At 40.9% G+C, this 19,390-nt stretch overlaps 1 protein-coding gene across 1 annotated transcript in view; it reads right to left on the bottom strand.

The window, feature by feature from the left end:
• The window catches only part of TRABD2B (TraB domain containing 2B), a 406,241-nt gene that overhangs the window by 176,401 nt on the left and 210,450 nt on the right, over positions 1-19,390 (bottom strand). Inside the window, exon 3 of the mRNA XM_019530624.1 lies at positions 7,108-7,254. Coding sequence (XP_019386169.1) covers positions 7,108-7,254 — 147 coding nt within the window. The remainder of the gene's footprint in view (positions 1-7,107; positions 7,255-19,390) is intronic.

Genomic DNA, 19,390 nt, shown 5'->3' on the forward strand with positions numbered 1-19,390 from the left:
CCTAGACTCCTGGCAGCCCCAGGTGAACTTTTAATATCCTCCCCCCCTCCGGGGATAATGATAATAATAATCAGACAACAGTAAAAAAAATACCATTTTCAGGCCCTTTCTGTCCAGGCCCTGTCTATACCTCAGTTTCCTCATCTTCGATGGTTTTCACCTCTACTTTTAATACTGTTGAGATCCACTGATAAAACTGCTATATAAATAGTTTATAACTGGTTGTTTCTACTAGAGAAGAGGAACAGGATAAGACTGGACAGAGTGTCTTCTTCTATCTTGGTCCCATTGTCAGCATTAGAGCATCAAGCTCATGTTTCGCAATTTGTGTGATAAAGGAGGTCAGATGAGATAATTATTTCTCTTTTTACATTTGACAAATGCCAGGTTGTCCTTCCCTGGGTTAGCACAGGATGATAGGACACTGCCACTAACATCACCCAGTCACCCCAAACCAGCCAAACTCTGGTATTTCTCAATAGTTCAAACCAATGAGAAGAGGTTGCCATAATGCCCAACTGAAGTCCATTGGGATCTTTGCTATTGACTTTAATGACAGCAGAATCAACCTCTCAGGTCACCGGAAACAAAAATCTGTGTTAAAATCTGATTTTAATTTAGTTGAGTGGAGTTTTATTCTCTGCTTGTTCTAAAAAAAATCCCTTTGAATGTTTGTTTTATAATCTAATGCCAAAGCAAAATGACCATTGGGGTGCACTGGACAGGTTGGCAGATTGTAAGAGGGATGATGGAGTGAAGAGCTGACATCTAAATTTGCTATGAGCAGTGATCAAAACTTTGTGGAGCGTGGTATGTCTGTGTCACAGAAATATATCAGATTTCCAAGTCAGTTTCCTTCCAAATTGGAACAAAACCATTGAATCTGAAATGTCTCATGAAACAGAATTAAGGGTGGGGGGATCCCTTTGGGGTAAATCAACATAAAATCAGTGCCTCATTTTAATTTCAATTCTTTTTTAAATATTTGTTCTAATTTACTGAAAGAACTGGGTTTTGTACCAAAAAAATTACAACGTTGTATAATAGGAAATAAAATAAACTTCAAAATGAGAATTATTTTGCAAAGAAAGAAAGTGGAAGCAGTGCAATACTCCATCCTGGGCACTGCTGGAGGTCATTGTTCAGAGGAGAAATGAAGGCAAGACCATCGGCAGCTGTTTATTCCAGTATCCTGGCCAAATTACAGCAAGGGTGGTTACAGGCTGCCTAGCTAATTCCCCCTTCTGGTCACTACACGTTCCTGGTTTTACCTGCCCTGGTTGAACCAAGTGGCTGGCTCTTCTGCTGTGATCTTCCCTAAAGGCCACTGCATCTGTGGTCTGAATAAATTGTTCTAGCATGCTTTATGAAGGTCTCAGTCATGTCTGAGAAGCACTGCTCTGCGTCAAAGGTAACGCGGGGCCTCAGCACTCAACAAGAGTGAAACTTTTGGGTACAGCATGGTGAAGTACTGCATAGTACTGGAGTGCAACAAGCTATTTCTGTGTCTGTAGGATAAGGCTAAGGCCTCACATGTCCTTGGAGGATCAGAACATATATGGATGCTCTAAAGTGGTGTGGTCACTGCAGCCAGGGGGAGGCAACATCTGTAATTATACCCAACCACTGGAAAAGGAAGATGGACTTCTCCCATTTTATCCACACAGTCAGTGGCAGGGCCCAGCGAGTCTGATCCAGAGCCTACGAAACTCAATGGTGACTCTTATTGGGCTCATAGATTAGACTCACAGACTGTAAAAGTCTATCTAATGAATGCTGCTGGATTTAAATATGAGTTACTATCATTGCATTATTAATGTAATAAACTATCACAGGCACTTTATAAAATAAATAGTTGCTGGGATCTAATTCAACCAAAATTGGCTCCAAAATGCACGGTGCAACTGTGAAGCGTGCCAGATCTGCACTGAAATCCATAGGGAGGACATGAGCGATGGTTAAGAAAAGAGAAGAGGAGGGGCAGGAGACCAAAGAGGATGATCCCTGGGAAAGGCTGGAAATTTGGGGAACACACATTTGAGTTGGTTCCGGATTAACTGGGGATGCAGGCAGGATAGAAGGAAAAAAAGGAAAGAACAGGATGGAAATATGTAAAAGTAATAAAAGTTGTGATGAAGATAAATTGGACACTCCTATAACCTCTCTCTTAATAGTAATAAAAACAGAATTCAATGATAACTGAGTATCAATAATTTCAGACTGACAAAGCAACTCCCCCTTTTTTCAACCCAAAGCATTAATCACTCATAGAGCTCACTGTGCAAGACAGCACTTATCAGTATTCAAGAAAAGGCTTCGAACGTTTAAATGAGCAGCGATAACATCCACAAGTATATCAGATTTGGAGCAAAGGATATAAGCAGTAAGTCCCACCCCTACTAGGCTTGGGGCCATACAGCAATTTCTTATGTGCCTGGGATTAAAAAGAAATGTCCTCTAGGGATAGATCATTTTTTAACATTACACTGGATGATTTCAGGCATTTCCCTAGTTAAGTGTCTGGCATGCACAGGTCCAGATCCTCAAAGGGAGGTGAACAGCTGATCCTGGGCCTTTGCAACACAGGATAAAGGACCAGGTGGGACGCCGGTCTAATCTACCAGGGCTGTGCCTCTTTACTTCTACATGACTCCTCCATGAAGTAGGAAGGGAACATTTTCCTTTCAGAAAAGTCTAGAGTAAAACATCCCTGGACCTTCTTTCCTTTTATGACATTTTCATTTCAGTATCATTTTGACAGTTTGCCCAGAAACTCCAGCATAAATCTTTCAGTTGAAAGAGTCACAGGAGAATCGTGCAGTTGTACAAGCGTGTAGGAATAAGAGATACATTTCCGACTCCATTCCTGTGCCATAGTTTAACTGGAAGAATTTGATCCCTTTAAGTTTTATTAAGTTTAAATGAAGATTTACGAACTTGGAAAAATGGTGCCCAGACTTCAAAAGGGAGGAATGTTGCAGAACTATAATGGTGGGAGTGGTTTGGTTTATTTTAAATGTCTTTTTTAAGGGATTTTTAAAATAATCTTTCTGTTAAATTAATATAGCATCTGGAATGCAAGGGGCTCATAGCACTTAGTAGGATGTGACAGAGAAATGGAAGATATTCTAGGAGATGTTTTCATATGCAGCCCAGCCAAACCCGCCCCCAGACTATGGTACCCTCCAATATCCTCTATTAGAGGGCATAATGTGCTTAGGTTCATATGCTCTGAAGCCAAGAAAATCAGGGGGATATGTTATATGCATAATCATTCCTAAACTGGCTGTATTGCTTTGACTGCATACTTCAAATCTACTCTAAACCACATTCTGCCCTCCAACTCTGATGGTTACAGAGACAAACAAGTTGACAAACCTCCGTGTACTATTGTCATGGTCTCATGTCATGTCAAATCCAAGAATCCAGCATTTCCAAGGAGAAGGCTGTATCTGTTGATGGTGCACCGGAGAACTTGAGGCTTTCTAGGCAACACGTTAATGCACGTGTAGACGCACCCAGCTTCTAGCACCCCTATGCAAGTTTCCTAGAGCATTTAATATCCTGATGGCCATTTAGGAGTTAAATCCACAGCTCATATACATTGGCTGACTCTATTGATTTCATGGAAGCAATCTGTTATCAGATCATCATAAAACAATGTGCTTAGATGCATATGCTCTGAAGCCAAGAAAACCAGGGGGATACGTTATATGCATAATCATTCCTAAAGGCTAATCTAAATCTTTAGCCAAACCACAGAGTCTTTTTATGACAGAGGTAGGCACTCAGCTATAACACAAACTTTGGGAGCTACCAAAGCTTGGGAGACTGACTAAAAAAGCCCTGGGAAGTGCATCTTTTTGTCATTTCTGAAAGAGCTGAAACCCAAAACCAGTTTAAAAAACATGCAAGGGAGAAATACTGCACCCATTTCTGCTCCCAATTAAGACAGCAGGAATTTTGCCACTGTCAATATTGAAAACCAATGGTGTGGTATTTTCATTTTCTATGGCTTGTAAGCGCTCTAATCTGTTATAACAGTGCACTCTGTGAGATCCTAGCTAGTGCTGTTGGTTGGTTGGAATCTTTTTTGCTTCCCTTGATGCTAATGGCATGTTTTTTAAACGCAGTATTTGATCCCAGAATTTGCAGACATACGAGTTTTTAAAAACACTCCATCGTTCATGAGTCTGAAACGCAAGTCTGCTCCAGACATATGTGATTTGTTGACACAAAGTTCCCGCGAGTCACCGTAATCAGTGTGAATGGCTATAAATTGGCTCAGGGACTACAGATATGTTCCTGGGGAGATTATATTGTTGTGTAGTGATTAAAAGATGTGATAGGGCACCAAGGCGCCTGGGTTATAGTCTTGATCCACTTGGAATATTTCCTTTGACCAATTTATCTTTGAGCTTCTCGAAATTCCAGTGCTCCCATCTGCAAAGGTTATGTATCATAAATGGGTATGCAAATAGTGAATATGGCAGCACATCTAGTCTTTCAGGTTGTTTTATGTGCAGAATATTCATTATTATTACCCCAAATCTTTGGTTCCCCAACTCTTAGGTCCAGCACTTATGTTCTGAAGACCATTTCAATAGAGGAATGCTGTTGTCTGGACAACTTTTTTTTGAAGCCTACTAATACACAGGTCTCTGTGAAGAAAAGCTCTTCGATTACTGATAGGTGAGAGAATAACTTCTTGGATCAGTTGTGTTAGTGACTGGGTCTGCCCCATATATCTATGCAGAATAGCACTTCCCTGTACGAGAGGTTTCATGAAGGAACAATGGCACTAAAACAATGGTCCAGTTTAATTTGCATCTAGATATGCAATTATCTGGGGTATCTTGCATGGTAGGTCATAGAAGAGCAAGTCATAAACTGTCTTCCATCACCTTTCAGCTGCTCCAGGGTGAAGGGAAGAAGATAAAATCTAAACAGGAATAAATTTATACCAGTGGAGTTTTAGCCCTGATTCTTTCCTGGGTAATTTTACTCTGAGCTGGTCCCGTTTATCATCATTTGTTTATTACTCATTTATTTTAGTGCAATGCTGATTACCTGGGTATACATGTATGTGTGTGTATATATATGTATGTGTACACACATGTGTATGTATGCACACATACACACACACATGTGTGTGTGTATACACACATACATATACATACACACACACATATATATACTTATATACACATATGTACATACCCACACAGACATGTATATGTATATAATGTATGTATATGTATATAATGTACATATATACATACACATACACACATATATGTCTTTCCATGGACAGTGATTGATTCGGTACTCACTGGGATGGTTTAGACGGACATAATCCTCCAGTCCTATGTTTCTATGAGTCAAAATCACAGAATCAAGCTCGGACAAGATTAAAATGTCTCTGATAGACAAAAAGACAAAAGAGCTGTTCCTTAGTGTATGCTTCCCATTGAAGTCCTCGCTTGAAGCCGCACAGTGATCTCTGATTTTGATATTATAGATGGTTGCTGGAAAGATGGCTGCAATTTTGATGGAATTGTATTGTCATGTTAAGTTAGATATGTGTTACCAAGGTGTAAGAGGGGCCTGGCAGCTATCTGCTAGATTTAGGTAAGTCCCAGCCATGGTGTGGCTACACACTGATATTGGAGTCTGTGTCTGTTTGTCTCAAAAAGAGGCAAGCACAGACAAAGCCTATAAATCCTGCTTCTACATAGTTAAAAGGGAGAATGAAATTAGCATTGACATATAAAACCAGGGAGAAGAAAATTATCATTTGCATATAACACAGGAGTCTCTCAAAGTTTGCCATGAGCTCTCTGCTGGCCTGGAACACAGGTTTCATCTACACTGAAAATCTTTATTAGCAATGGATAATTAAGATAAACAGAGACTAATGGGCTGCATGAGACACACATAACATTATTGGATTACAACGTAGCTGAGAAGTTATTTACCTTGTAGCCTATTTACATAAGGATGGCTTCCTTTTCAAATATAAACTCAAATATTACAAAGTCTTTTCTTCTAATGAAGGAAGTTATGTTCAAAGACCCCACAAGCGCTTGTAATTAGCTTTTGTTTGGGCACATTCCTAGCAGAGCTTTGCAGTCAGCCCCTTGAAGCCAATGTGCACAAAGAAACAAGGGTAAATCCCATTCTCTCATTAGGCAAATGAGAGACACATGGAAACCAACAGGAATAGGAGGAATGGAGAGAGAGATGAGGAGGAGAGGAAAGGTGAAGGGGTGGGGAGTGGGGTTTGTGAGATGAGGGCTCTATTTTTTGGTCCTTCACAAACTTCATGCGACAACCTCCCCCTACCAAGTCACATGAATGCTCTCTGCCTCAGGTTCCAACCTGTAACGCTCCTTCTCTATCGCATCATGTCTGTAAGCTATAAGCGTAATAGGCCTGACGTGTAATTATTTGATGAGAGTGAAAGGCCAGTGGTGATGTGATGGGGTGCACAGGACTGCACATGCACCCCCTCAGAGAGCTGGTGTACCCCTTGAGAGCTGGTGCAGAGGGGAGTGCTGGTGCCCCTCCTGCGAGTGCCAGCCAAGGAGTAGGTATGCCAGATGAAGTATACTTCTGGGAGCACCCCAAGATTGGTTGCAGGGGAATCCCCCCCCCAATTGCTGATTGGGCACTGTGGGGGGGGGCACGTGCCCCCCCAGGTAAAGTGGCACCAGTAGCCCATGGTGAAAGGTCCTCTCTTGAGCACTACTGAGACACTTTATCTGCTAGAAACAGAGACAGGTTTGGGAGAAAAATATGGAACTAGATCCAGATTTTTAACATCTGAGAATGGTTATATTTGCTTTGCTACATTCCTGGGAGTGGAGCTCTTTCAGAAATGTAGATATGAAGCAGGGCTTGGGTTTCAAACACCTTACAGTACAGGGCTTTTTTAGACTGAGGATTTTGCTTGGAACTCTAGAGCACTGGTTTTACCAATTTACGCTGGTTTAAGTTTCATCCAGCTATATCTGCCCTAGAATAATCAGGGGTTTGCATTACAGAGTATTATCATTGTTTTAATTACTGAGAACTCATAGTCTGGCTGCTGTGAGATGGACTTACCTGAGAAGTGTCATGGTTGAATATGACAGCATTCAGGTCTCCACAGTTATAATGCTTGATGAGATCTTCGGTGGTGTATGGAGCTTGCAAGCTGCCTGCCCGTAGACTTTCATGCTGCAGCAAGGTTTGGTTCAAAGCAAACAGCACCTGTACAAATAAAATGTAATTGTGTGATGTAAGTCTATGCAGAACCATAGAAGCAGAATGTGGATGGTCAGTGCAATCTGGAAGCAGTGCAAAGGTTCATCAACAGATAACTCTTGTTTTCCTTTGACTCTTTCAATTGTCCAACCAAGAGACTGGCTCAGGAAGAAGCCATGACAGCTCTTCCCAACTGGAAGATGGGTCAATCTGGGGAAGATCTTTAGAGGAAACTGTCTTAGACTTGCAATATGCTACTTTCCTTAGCAAACTAATAACATATAGGCACTTGCATGTCTATGACTTTGGTGGAGTTGCTGGGAAGTCAAGGCAAGAAATTGAACCAGATTGCTTTAGACTTTGGTCAACCTTATTGTAAGAGAGAGCAAAGGGAATATCTGAAAACAAAGGAAGTATTATTACCATCCATCCTCCAAAAACAGGAGTGGGGTGGAGTGGAAATAACTCTGTCCAAAGGCCAACTGAAGTAGGAAACTTCAGGGTAGATACAATTCAGAAACATCCAAACATCATTAAGCAGAAAGCTTTGGTGCTACCAGGCATTTTGCTACTGTCTTTTAAACAGTCTCCAAGAACTTAGCTCCACCAACTCCCTTCCCATGACCTTTCTTAGCAAAGTGAGTGGTGGTAGTAAGTTGCTACACTGTCCCAGAGGACTCACTGAGCATTAGCATCCCAGCTCTTGAAACACAAAGGGGATGCATTAGCAGAGGAACAGAAGCACAAGGAGCATTCCTTGCTTTTGATCTTTGGATGCCCAGATACTATAGCTGACCTTCCAAACCATTAAAGTCTTCCTTAATTAAAGTTTTCCTAACATAGAGTAGATCTATGAATGGTTGAAAGGACCAGATTTAAAATAGGTATGAATGCAAACTACAGAAAGAAATGAACCATCCCTTTCCCTTATAGAACCTAATCTGGGATGACAGGAATTTAGTATTTCCTTGAAATCATCTTGCTTTATAATCCTGGAGATTATATTCATAAAATAGATCTCTTCATTGAAAAAAAAAAAAAAGATAGATATGGGGTCACATCAGTAAGAACCTTGTGTCTGTTTTTTCCCCTTCATATTACCTGGTTGAGAACAGTATCACATTTGGGATCATGCTTTGATCAACAACTATGACCTTCAACAAGTTTCAGACCATGGCTGATAGGACAGGCATTATCTGTCAAACAATCTGGTTGTTATCTAGGCAGAGCCAGTTTTGGCTTTACAATTATTACTCTAAGTCACACGACTGTGGCTTACCTCACAGAAAATGGAGTGAATTACAGCATTAGGCTTATGTCAAAATGAACAAAAGGCAGAATTTGGGCAATGGGGCCTGATTCTGAACTGCTTTGCCCATTCTGCATCTATTCACCCCTATGCAAAGTAGTTGTACAGGGCTGCCTATCAAGTTAGCGCTGAGAGCCTCATCACATGCCTATTAATGTGGAGCAATAAACTCTGGCACAATTTGCACCAGAGTTTATTGCTGCTGGGCACACATCTACCTGGGAATGTAGCATGCTGAGCCTGGGGAGGTTTGGGAGGTCAGTCTGTTGGCCCAGAGCTGCTCTCCCCCCCACCTGTCCCTGGCTCTTGCAGGGTGGCTGACTGGTACATGAGGGTGCCTCAGTGTGGGGCTAGCCGGCAGACAGCTCTGGCACTGAAACATCCTTGTGCCCCAGCTAGCTGGTACAACATCTACATGTTCGCTGCTGTGGAGTTATTTTGACCACAACAGGATAGTACTTGTATTTACACGTGCTATCCTGCTGTGAAGTAAATTAATCTACTCTGACCTAATAGGTGAGATGCTGAGACATTTACTGCACAGATAATTAGTCAATTGTGCAGTAAACGTCTTGTATAGATGCGCCCAGTCATGCACACGGAGTTTGCACTCTGCCCAGGGGGAAGCACTGACCTATGTCACCAGAAGAGGAAACCAAGTGCAACAGTATTTTGAAAAGAAATGTCTGTACCTCTGTTACAAAGATTTGGCTTTGCTCATTACAACCAGGTGTTAAAAATCTAATTTGGTTGTTTAATTCACTCTGATTTGTCCTTTTGTTGTTGTGATTTAATTACTTTTTCAGGTCATTTACCTTTACTTTCACTTTCAGATCATTTACTTTTTCAGATGTTAAATTTTTCAGATCTGGGATGGCCAAAACACATTGTCCAGTTTCACTTTTTGTTCCTTGGCAGTTTCAGTTGAAGTTCTTCATGAACTGAACAAAACTGTAATATTTGTATTGCAAAAAACATAAAGGAGACCACACATCCTGCTCATTTGGTTCCCTATAAGTCAAACCTTCATGTCTCAATTGTTTGTGAATTTTTGTACATGTACACTGTACAGGAGTATAGATGGTAGAGTTGGGCCAAAGTCAGTACGGCTGCAGAAGTATGGAGCATGAGCTAATGTATCCAGCCTAGAATACTTTTCCAAGGAACACAGGCATATCCTGGTTCAAATGATTAACTTTAAGCATCTGAGTGATCCCAGTGAACTCATTAAATGCTTTCAAATATTCATATACATAAATGGTTGCAAGACCTGGGCTTTAAATATAGTCCTACCAGATTTTTTTTTCTTTATTATTAATAGAAATGCTTCAATTATTCTTAGGATTTGGAAGCCTCATCCCTTCACTTGTACATTAAATCTGATCTGGCAGCATCCTTTTAAGTAAAAATAAAAGAATAATAATTGAAATATTTACAGTATCTCAACACACAGCATTTAACCCACAACCCAACTGCATGAACTTTGTATTAGGTCTGTATCATTTTCCAGGGTGGACCTCACGGAACCAGTGAAGGCCCTGAATCTGTACTTGAGTCCCGTGTAAGATCCAGCCCTTGTATTTTCCTGAACAACTCTCAAATTCCCTGCAGGCTCTTCTACAAAAACTCCGAACTTTCCCATACCCCCAGCTCAATTTTAGCATCATCCTTGGCCCATAAAATCCAAGCTGAGTGTATCTGTAATTTAAAAAAGCTGCAAAAAGTATGGTTTAAAGGATTCCTAACCTTTGAAAGGATCTGAGCCCTTTTTTTTTTTCCTAAGGGCTGTAGGCTGAGAAGGAAATGGCTCATCCTAGGATTTCCTGTGGATTCTAAACATTTGACTAATAAAAATAAAAGCTTAGAAAAATGTTGACAGGGGAAGCAAGAGCAAAGGTTTCTTCAATATACTTTCACTAAGAACTTTCCTGCTGATGGTTTTTAACAGTACAAGATGTTTTATTAAATGCTGAATGGTTGTTTTACCCCCCTCTCTCTATATCTATCTATCTATCTATATAGATAGATAGATAGATATATCTATATCTATTTATCTATATGTGTGTGTATACATATATAAATGCATATATATATATATATCATGCATTCATACATAAATACATGCATATATATACATGCATACATATATGTGTATATATACACATATGTGCATGTGTGTGTGTATATATACATACTATATATGTGTGTGCATATGTATATATACACACACACATAAATGCACATATATATGTGTATGTATACATACACGTGCATATATACGTATACGTGTGAGTATATGTATATAAACACACAGGCATACATACAGATACACACATACATATAATGCACACATACATATACATAGAGCAAAGAGATACTGAGAGTAATGTATTACATTTTCTGATAAAATATTTTAGAGGGAGCCTTAACAATTTAAGAATGATTATTGAATGTTAAATTTTGGTTTTTTTCCCTTTTTAATTTAGTCGCTGTCCCTGGGAATTAGCTAACAACGTAATTAGCTAGCACTTGAAAGTAAAAATAACGTTGAGTTCACTGCTAACATTAGGAACTAAGGGCTCCTATACACATGCAGGGAGCTAGCTGTAAATTTAGCACATCGCAGTAGACTCAATTAATTGAACCTGCTGGAGCATGGAAATGTGTTCCAGCAGACGCTGGCATCGTGTATCGGCATCCCTGTGCTGATGAATGGCAGCGGGGCACTTTGAACTAAAGCTCATTGGACAAGCTTTAGTTCAAAGCACCCTGCCGCCATTTTTCAGCACAGGGGACACCTTATATATGTATATATTTATTTTTATTTAGGTGTTTGGGACTGATGAAGCCAGTTATAAAGACCTTTAGATACCCGGTATGTAAATACTTTGACTTTAGGTTCTTAAACCTCAGATATTACTGAACTGACTCCAAAAACAAAACAAAAAAACCCAAAAAACCACATTTTAGTACAACTTCTAAGTGAAATAAGTGTGTGTTAGGAGATGTGTTCCCCATGTGTTTCCTCAGACTCCCCAAACAAAATTAGCTTTAAGCTGTAATCAAGGGTCTGAAATTTCAGATAGAAAGGAAATGTTTCACGGCCAAAATTCAGCCTTTTGGATTGAGACCAGCACTCATACAGCCAGCCAAGAGGACACAAAGTGGAGTGATTAAGTTGGGCACACCTGAATATCCACAAGCAGGGCTAGTGCACCTTCAACCAGGACTCTACAGAAGCATACTTTTTCAAGGCCGCAAAATGCTGTGCTTTCAGGTACATGGGTCAACCTGGGCTAAAATGCACTGAAGGCTTGTTCCAGTTTCTAGGACACTCTCTGGAGCCATTGAAACATTTCTTTTAGGGTCACGTTAAAGCCATTTTAAAGCCTCAATTTATTTTTCCTTCCTGCTTGAGTAATGTCAGAAAACCAGTGTCGTTTCTCTTCTTTTTGCTCCATCTTAACATTGGTGACCCCTGTGACCTCCAGCCTAAATCTCTATCTCAGTTAAGTCTCCCAGAGGTGCCTAAGATTACCGAACAGCTGACTTCAAAATAAACATACTTCAAGTGCCTGCCTTGAGAAGGCCCCACCTAATAAATACAGCAGACAGTATTTGTTCTGGGAAGTGATGGGAAATTATGACTTGGTTTCTGGGAGAGAACATTTTTATTTGTGTGATTTACAATCCCTACAGGAAGGTGCAACGTGCAGTTTTGACAGGCCTTTTGAAAGAGGCCTTTTACATGTTAGATGGTATATAGACTGCCGGTGCAGACTTCCTACTCCAAATTATGAGCAGCTACTTGCACCAAAGGACCTGGCCCAATGGCTAAGACATAAGACTGGGGCTACAGACAGAAGTTGCACACAAATTGGTATAAGTGATTGGAAACCAGTTCAAAACTGTAACCCAACAGAAGTTCAGTGCACGTGAACCACTTTCAAAATGGCCAAAACCAATTTAAAATAAACCTGGATGGATGTAATATCAGACTTAACTGATTTAAGTTAAATCAGTTTATTGAACTTCCATCCCAGATCCAGTCTGGGTGACATTGGCTCAACTCTGCTCTCCTATGCAATAACTTGGAGTAAGCTATATTTGGACCTCAGTTCCTGACCTGGGCTGCCATGCTTCCTCTATAAGCCATGTAAAATACCTTCCTCCTGGATAGTCTACAAGCCCAAGACTTCCTACCACCTGGCACCATGGGCGGATATAGGATTTTGAAAAGGGGCAGGGGGTACAGATGGTGTGGCACATCATCATATATAACTAAACACATATTTTTCTTCAGGTAAAAGGGACACTAGAAAGTTTACTAAATATATTAGGAGCCCAGGGCAATATAATTCAGTTTAAGCTTAAAGCACAAACAAATCTAACTTTACTGGAATGTGCATGACTTTGTTATAGGATATATTATGTATTAAAAACCACAACAAACTAGGCAAACAAAATCAAAAGATGTTTCTTTAGTCCTGCTATCATTAGAATTGAATGTCCACCTCTTTCAGATTCATAAAACAACATTTTTATAAAGCAATGCTTCACTAGAAGTTATTTCCACACCTAAATGTTAACATGAGTTAATGGTTCCATACCTGAGCTGGCGTTTTTATATCGAGTTAAAACAGGCTACAGGGCTGTGAAATAGGAGCTACATTAAAAAGAGCAGCTAATAGCAGAATTGCAGAAGAAAGAATAGCTAGAATAGTGAAACTTCAGAAAAGGTGAGAAGGTTGTTAGTAGCTGTGGGATGAAGAGTTTAGAAGGAATCAGGTAGATTACAGTGAGCCATGAAGTCACATGACTCCCTCAGCACTGCCTGAATAGAAATGCTGCTGCCACTGCTAGGCAGTTGGGTTTAAGTTTTGGGTGGGCCAGGGCTCAAAGATGGGTACAACTTTCCTACTGTACCCTCCTGGGTCTGCCCCTGCCTGGCATCACCCTATGGCATTTCTAGCCTTCAACTACCTAGATGTCTACCATCTGCAGACAAGTTACTGGTCATCTGAAAGCTACGGGCAGGATAGCTGGAGTTGGTTCCTCTCTCTGTGAAGTCTAGAAGAGCTTCAATATTAAATGAAGGGAAATCAAGATGAGGTTACTTGTTTTAGGCTGTGCCAAGCACTCTTCCCATCAACTAATAACAATACCTAAGCTTCTGCTTGCTTTTCCATGCTGTTTTTTCCTATGGAATCAAGGACCCCATACTGAAACAGGAATGGTGTAGGTGACCTTTTGCCTTAAGTAAAGCTGTCCTACAGGCCCAGTTACATGATCGAATCTAGCAAGATGGATTCCTATACTAATGGATAGCAAAGTTTAAGAAGTCTAATACTCACACACATACATGCACGCTTATGTATCCAACAGTTTCATCTGCATATTGTCAACTTCAAAAGATGAAATGAAAAAAAAACAAAACCCTCTTCACTCTCCTATAACATTAATATAGAAAATCTGTATCATTTTGCAGTTTGTCAAACAGGACTTTCTATTAAAGTGTCTGTAGAGACACAACTACATTGGCACCTGAGAAATCTGTACTGAAACATTTGGAACTTCACTTTTGCTAGGAATTGTACATTGCGGGGAGGTGCTTGTTTTTGCATGACCTTATACTGTGATTTTCATTGTGATCAGGCTAATCTATTCCAAGAAAGGTCAGCTAAGAGAACATTCCCACCTACTCCATTTATAGAGGGGAATATGTGCCTGTGTACAAGGGTTGGGCTCAGAAAACTCAAGGCTTTTCAATAAAAGCCTATTCTGTTGGGGATTTACATCATATTCAGTTTGGGAATGAAGCAGATGGCTGGCTGAAATTCCACCTGTTCTAAGGAACCCTCTGAAGCCTTCATAAATCATTTTTATTATACTACAAGTCTTCAACTCCAGACTAAAAGCTCCAAAGCCATTAGTGAAAGCAATGACGTGCATATTGTAGTTAAAAAGAAGAAATCACAGCCTGTTAAAGAGCAAAACTCCACACACCCCCACCCCTCTTCCTTCTGTTTGGTCCTATCTGCAAAATTTTTGTTCCTGGATATTAACCAAATATAATATTGTATATGATGTTTGATCACTCTTCCACATAGTCCAATTATTTCCCTTTTCACACCACTTAGAAGACAAATTTTCACCATATTTCTGTGACAGATTCCATTCTATTTATGAATTGTCTGCTGCATTGACCACCAAACACCAAAGAGATGAAGGAAGTAGAAGACTATTTTTTCAACTTTATGCTGCATTTAATGCTGTAAGTTAGGCCCCTGACAGATACAATTAACCAGTTAATCATGTCTTTAGTAGTGGCCTGGCCACATGTTCGTTCAATTAATGGCATGACAGAATGAGGAATAAGCCATAAAGTTATTACACAAATTATGAGCAATAACTTTGTGGTCAGTTCCTATCATGACTTTAATTGAACATATGACCAGTACTCCCAGTCTCTGGAATGCACTGGAGCCTTTCAAGACTCCCTTGTGCTGCAGAGGCTGGGAGCACCTGATTGGGTCAACTAAACTGGAGGTCCCAGACACAGAAGAACTGGGAGCCAAGCTCACTATCTGTGGTACAAGAGAAGCCCAGGATCAGGCTACCCTTGCACTGGCAATATGGCATGATGGCTCAATCCTAAAATTGCCCCTCTTGCCATGCCCATGTATCATGGCAGGCAGCATGATTGTTGAGATTCTGCATCCAATCCCATCACACCTTTAAATTAGCATTTGCCAGGGGCCTGCGGAAAATAAATTGACTGTTCTCTGTTTCATCTTTCCAAGAATAATGCTTGGATGTTTTGCCAGAAATCCATTTATCTTGCTATTTACAATTAGTGGAGCTTGCTGAACTCTGATGCATCCGACTTGTTGCATCCATTAAGATTCTAGTAGCTTTGGGAAGGTCTGATATACATTGTCTATATGTAGAGTTGTCACAGCTAGTTAGAAGCCAGTGTTAACAGAGAAAGCAACTATTCTTTGAAATGTTGTTAAAAAGTGAGATCAACAACAACATCATAGCTCTTGCTCAACTTATATGGGAGTGAAACAGGAACTGATATGAAGAATTTTATTTAAATTTCCTGTATGCAGTCCAATAACTTGCTTTTAACAAATCTCTTTGTTAGCTAAGTCATCCAGTGTTGATTACCTGCACTTAAACTATGAGCAGAAAGTCAGTAAGCCCTTATTCTGAAGTTAAGTGGAAGATAGGGCAGGGTAACACCTTACAGACTAACTGGGTCAGTATGCTATACCCAGTATGTTATCACAGTATTTTGCTTGTGGCAATATGACAGATTTCAAGTAATCAGAAAGGGTTTCTAAGACAACCTCTTTAATTTGTCATAGAGCAGCAAGAGTGAATGTTATGATGCAAAAAAAAAAGTAGGCTTCACATAAGCTTGAGACTTCAACTTGGATTCCCTGTTCAAATGATACGTGGAAGTCTGATGGCCAGAGAAGATTCTCAAGTCTTCACAAAGAGTATTTCAAACCACTCTGTTAAAACAGCCAACATCATTCAGCTCAGAGCCCAAATGGGACAAAAGAACCAAGCAGGACAGTAAAACGTACCTGAAAGAAGTGGATTTGTGCATTTTGACCTCTCTATGAAAGCGATCTTGGACTGCCATAAAAGAGCGTTTGTTCACCAGAGCGCCCCAGGGGATGACGAGGTCGAACGGTCACAAACTCCTGCAAGACCGTTTCAGGCTGGACATAAGGAAGAATTTCTTTACTGTCCGAGCCCCCAAGGTCTGGAGCAGCCTGCCAGCGGAGGGGGTTCAAGCACCTACATTGAACACCTTCAAGAGTAAATTGGATGCTTATCTTGCTGGGATCCTATGACCCCAGCTGACTTCCTGCCCTTTGGGCAGGGGGCTGGACTCGATGATCTCCCGAGGTCCCTTCCAGCCCTGATGTCTATGAAATCTGTGAAAATCTATGAATGAGAAAACTCGCAACCCAAAGTTGAGACCTCAAATGAGTATTCCTGCTAAAGGCAGGGCAGACCAAACTTTCCATTCTCCTCCAAGGTGTGTGTGTGGGGGGGGAGGTGGGGGACAAGCAACAACCCTCCCCCACACCCCTGAAAACAATTATGTGGGAAGGGGACAATAGGAAAAAATGGCCTTATTTGTGTAACACAAAAAACAAAATAATTAAGGCATACATCTATTTTCCATCTCCTTTTACAGGGCAATTTGATGGAGTTTCCAGACTTTTTTTTCTTGTTTATCAAGTTCTGATTCGGGTTCTGGAAGATCCTGATTGGACTTGTCCCAGACTTCCTCACCAACTTGGCCTTGCTCTAAGCTAAGGTTCCTGCTGTATAACTTAAACCCTAGATGCTCAACCTTTCCTTTTGTAATGTGAAAACCTTCCTTCCCTCCAGCTTCTTCCAAGGAAGCAAATACGGCCCTGTGGTGAGTACACCAATTAGAGACAAGAGCTTGGTGTTCTGCTCTACCGTACTCCTTCTCTATAAGCTTGGGCAACAGCTGCAGGCCCACAATTCACTGCAGTATTTTCACATTGAACTCCTGTTTAGTTGCTTGGTATTGATTTCAATGGTAAACACCTAAATAAACGTTAGGTGCCTAAATACCTTTGTGAATTTGGCCACAGGTTTCCCCTGTGCTTCACGTAGATGTTACATAAAGACCTAAGAACATAAGAACTGCTATTTACTAGGTCAGACCATAGGTCTATCTTATCCAGTCTCCTGGGTCACACAGCAGCAGAGAGTGGATGTCAGAGAGTGAACAGAGTTGTACCAATTAATACTTTAAAGATCAAATATTATAGTAATGGGACTCCTACAGATACTGTAGGAGAGGTAGATAGTTTGCTTAGATATCAGTGAGGAGGGGATAAGAATGGTATGAAAATCTGGTTGGAAGAATATCACGATACCTTCTCTCATTTTAGTTTTATCTTCCATCTTAAGTGTGCCTCTGAATTTGCTTCCTGCTGTGGTTTCAGTCTATAATTCTAAGCATCCAAAAATCACAAGCCAGTCCTCAGATAATCTCCAGATCTTGAATGATATACATTCAGGGTCCTTTTTATTTATGTGATGATTTTAGAGCTCATATTTTCAAGTTTTTTTTCTTCAAACATATAAGCGCTCTTTTTTTTTCTTTAATGAAAATTATTATAAGCACGGTATATTGACACGTCTCCACGAATGGAGATTTAGGAAAAACACCAAATATCATGAGATTCATATTGGAATTGTGAGTGTGGCCATGGGTGACTGGTGCCTCCTGAGTCTGGGGGGGCACCAGGTTGCCAACGAGGGGAGTGAAGGGGGAGGGGAGCGGCAGCCATGTGGAACCACCAGTGGCAAAACTGGAAGTGTACTTCTGCTGGCAATTCCAGTTTTGTGGCTGGCATTCCCCGGGGGTGCACGGCCAATCGCAGGGGGTGCAAGTGCATCCACATGCACCCTCTACATGTTGCCAATGGTGTGGACCATCAGATCGTTTCATAGTTTCATAGATGTTAGGGGCTGGAAGGGACCTCGCAAGATCATCAGGTCCAGCCCTCCTGCACATGGGCAGGAAAGACTGATGGGGTCAGATGAACCCAGCAAGGTGCATGTCAAGATGCTTTTTGAAGATTGCCAGGGTGGGCGACTGAACCACCTATGGGGGAAGCCTCTTCCAAAACCCTCGGCACTTGACTTGTAAAAAAGTTGCTCCTTATGTCCCATCTAAAGTGATCTAGACTGTAGATTTGGACTGCAAGTGTTTTGGGACAGGACGTGTCTTTTTGGCTGTTTTTCTCTCTGTCTAGCATGACAGAGTATTAATCCATATTGAGGACTCCAAGACATGATCAAAATACCAATCCAAAAAATAAAAAATAATTGAAACACTCAAGTAGATGTATTATTAGTCTCCAAACTGGGTTTAGTATTCCAAGTCCACGAGACTTTTGCAAGGGCCAATATAACTAAAGTATATGGTTCTTGAGGGCCTTCTGTACTTGAAAAGAAAATCAGACATACACTTTTAGGTCAGAATAAGGGGCTTGGAACAAACCAACTGACTCTCTGGTTTTCTGGATTAATAAAAGTCAGTGAAGTGCTCGCCCACATCCTTCTAATGCCATTTGCTTCCAATAGGAGGGCATTTCTCCTCACTACCCCTCGCTAACTTGTACTCTTGCAAAGAATTAGCAAACTGTGAAACTCACCTAACGAGGTCAGCAGCAGGAAATAGTTCTGAAAAACAGTTCCAGCGGGACAGCCTATGAGGCCCCCCCATGCCTGAAAGAAATCCTCGATGCATCTCAACATCACACGCCAGGGCCACAAGGAGGAACAAGAGCAACTTTTTTTGGTTCTATAAAGGGACAGTGAAGGAAAGTGAAGCCATTAACTCATCCCCTGGAATTTTGCTCACAAACCTGTGCCCCCTGTTAAAGTTTCTCATAAAGCCTTTCGCCTAGTTAGTTCCATATGTTCCCCAAACCCACAGTTATTGCTTCTGAAAGGCAGGAGCAGTTAACAGGCTGTGGCTTGGCACTGACCCGGGAGACCTTAAGACCTGGCTTTTTCCCTTTCAAATCGCTAATTAACCACTTTAATAAAATGTTTCGATCTGGCCCAAGAGCTCTGAAAACTCACTCTAACCACAATATATCCTACAGGGTTATTCATTACTCTGAAACTCAGGACTGACCTGGTATGAGGCAGCGGTGCCAACAATGTGCAGCTGCAGGTTTTAGAAAGGGTTTTGAGAGGCTGGGAAATTACAGGGACTTTGGGCTTGACTCTTCATTCCTCGCGCACCCAAATCTC

The sequence above is a fragment of the Crocodylus porosus genome, unplaced genomic scaffold (assembly GCF_001723895.1).
Source record: "Crocodylus porosus isolate Cpor-Errol unplaced genomic scaffold, CroPor_comp1, whole genome shotgun sequence".
Taxonomy (NCBI): Eukaryota; Metazoa; Chordata; order Crocodylia; family Crocodylidae; genus Crocodylus; species Crocodylus porosus.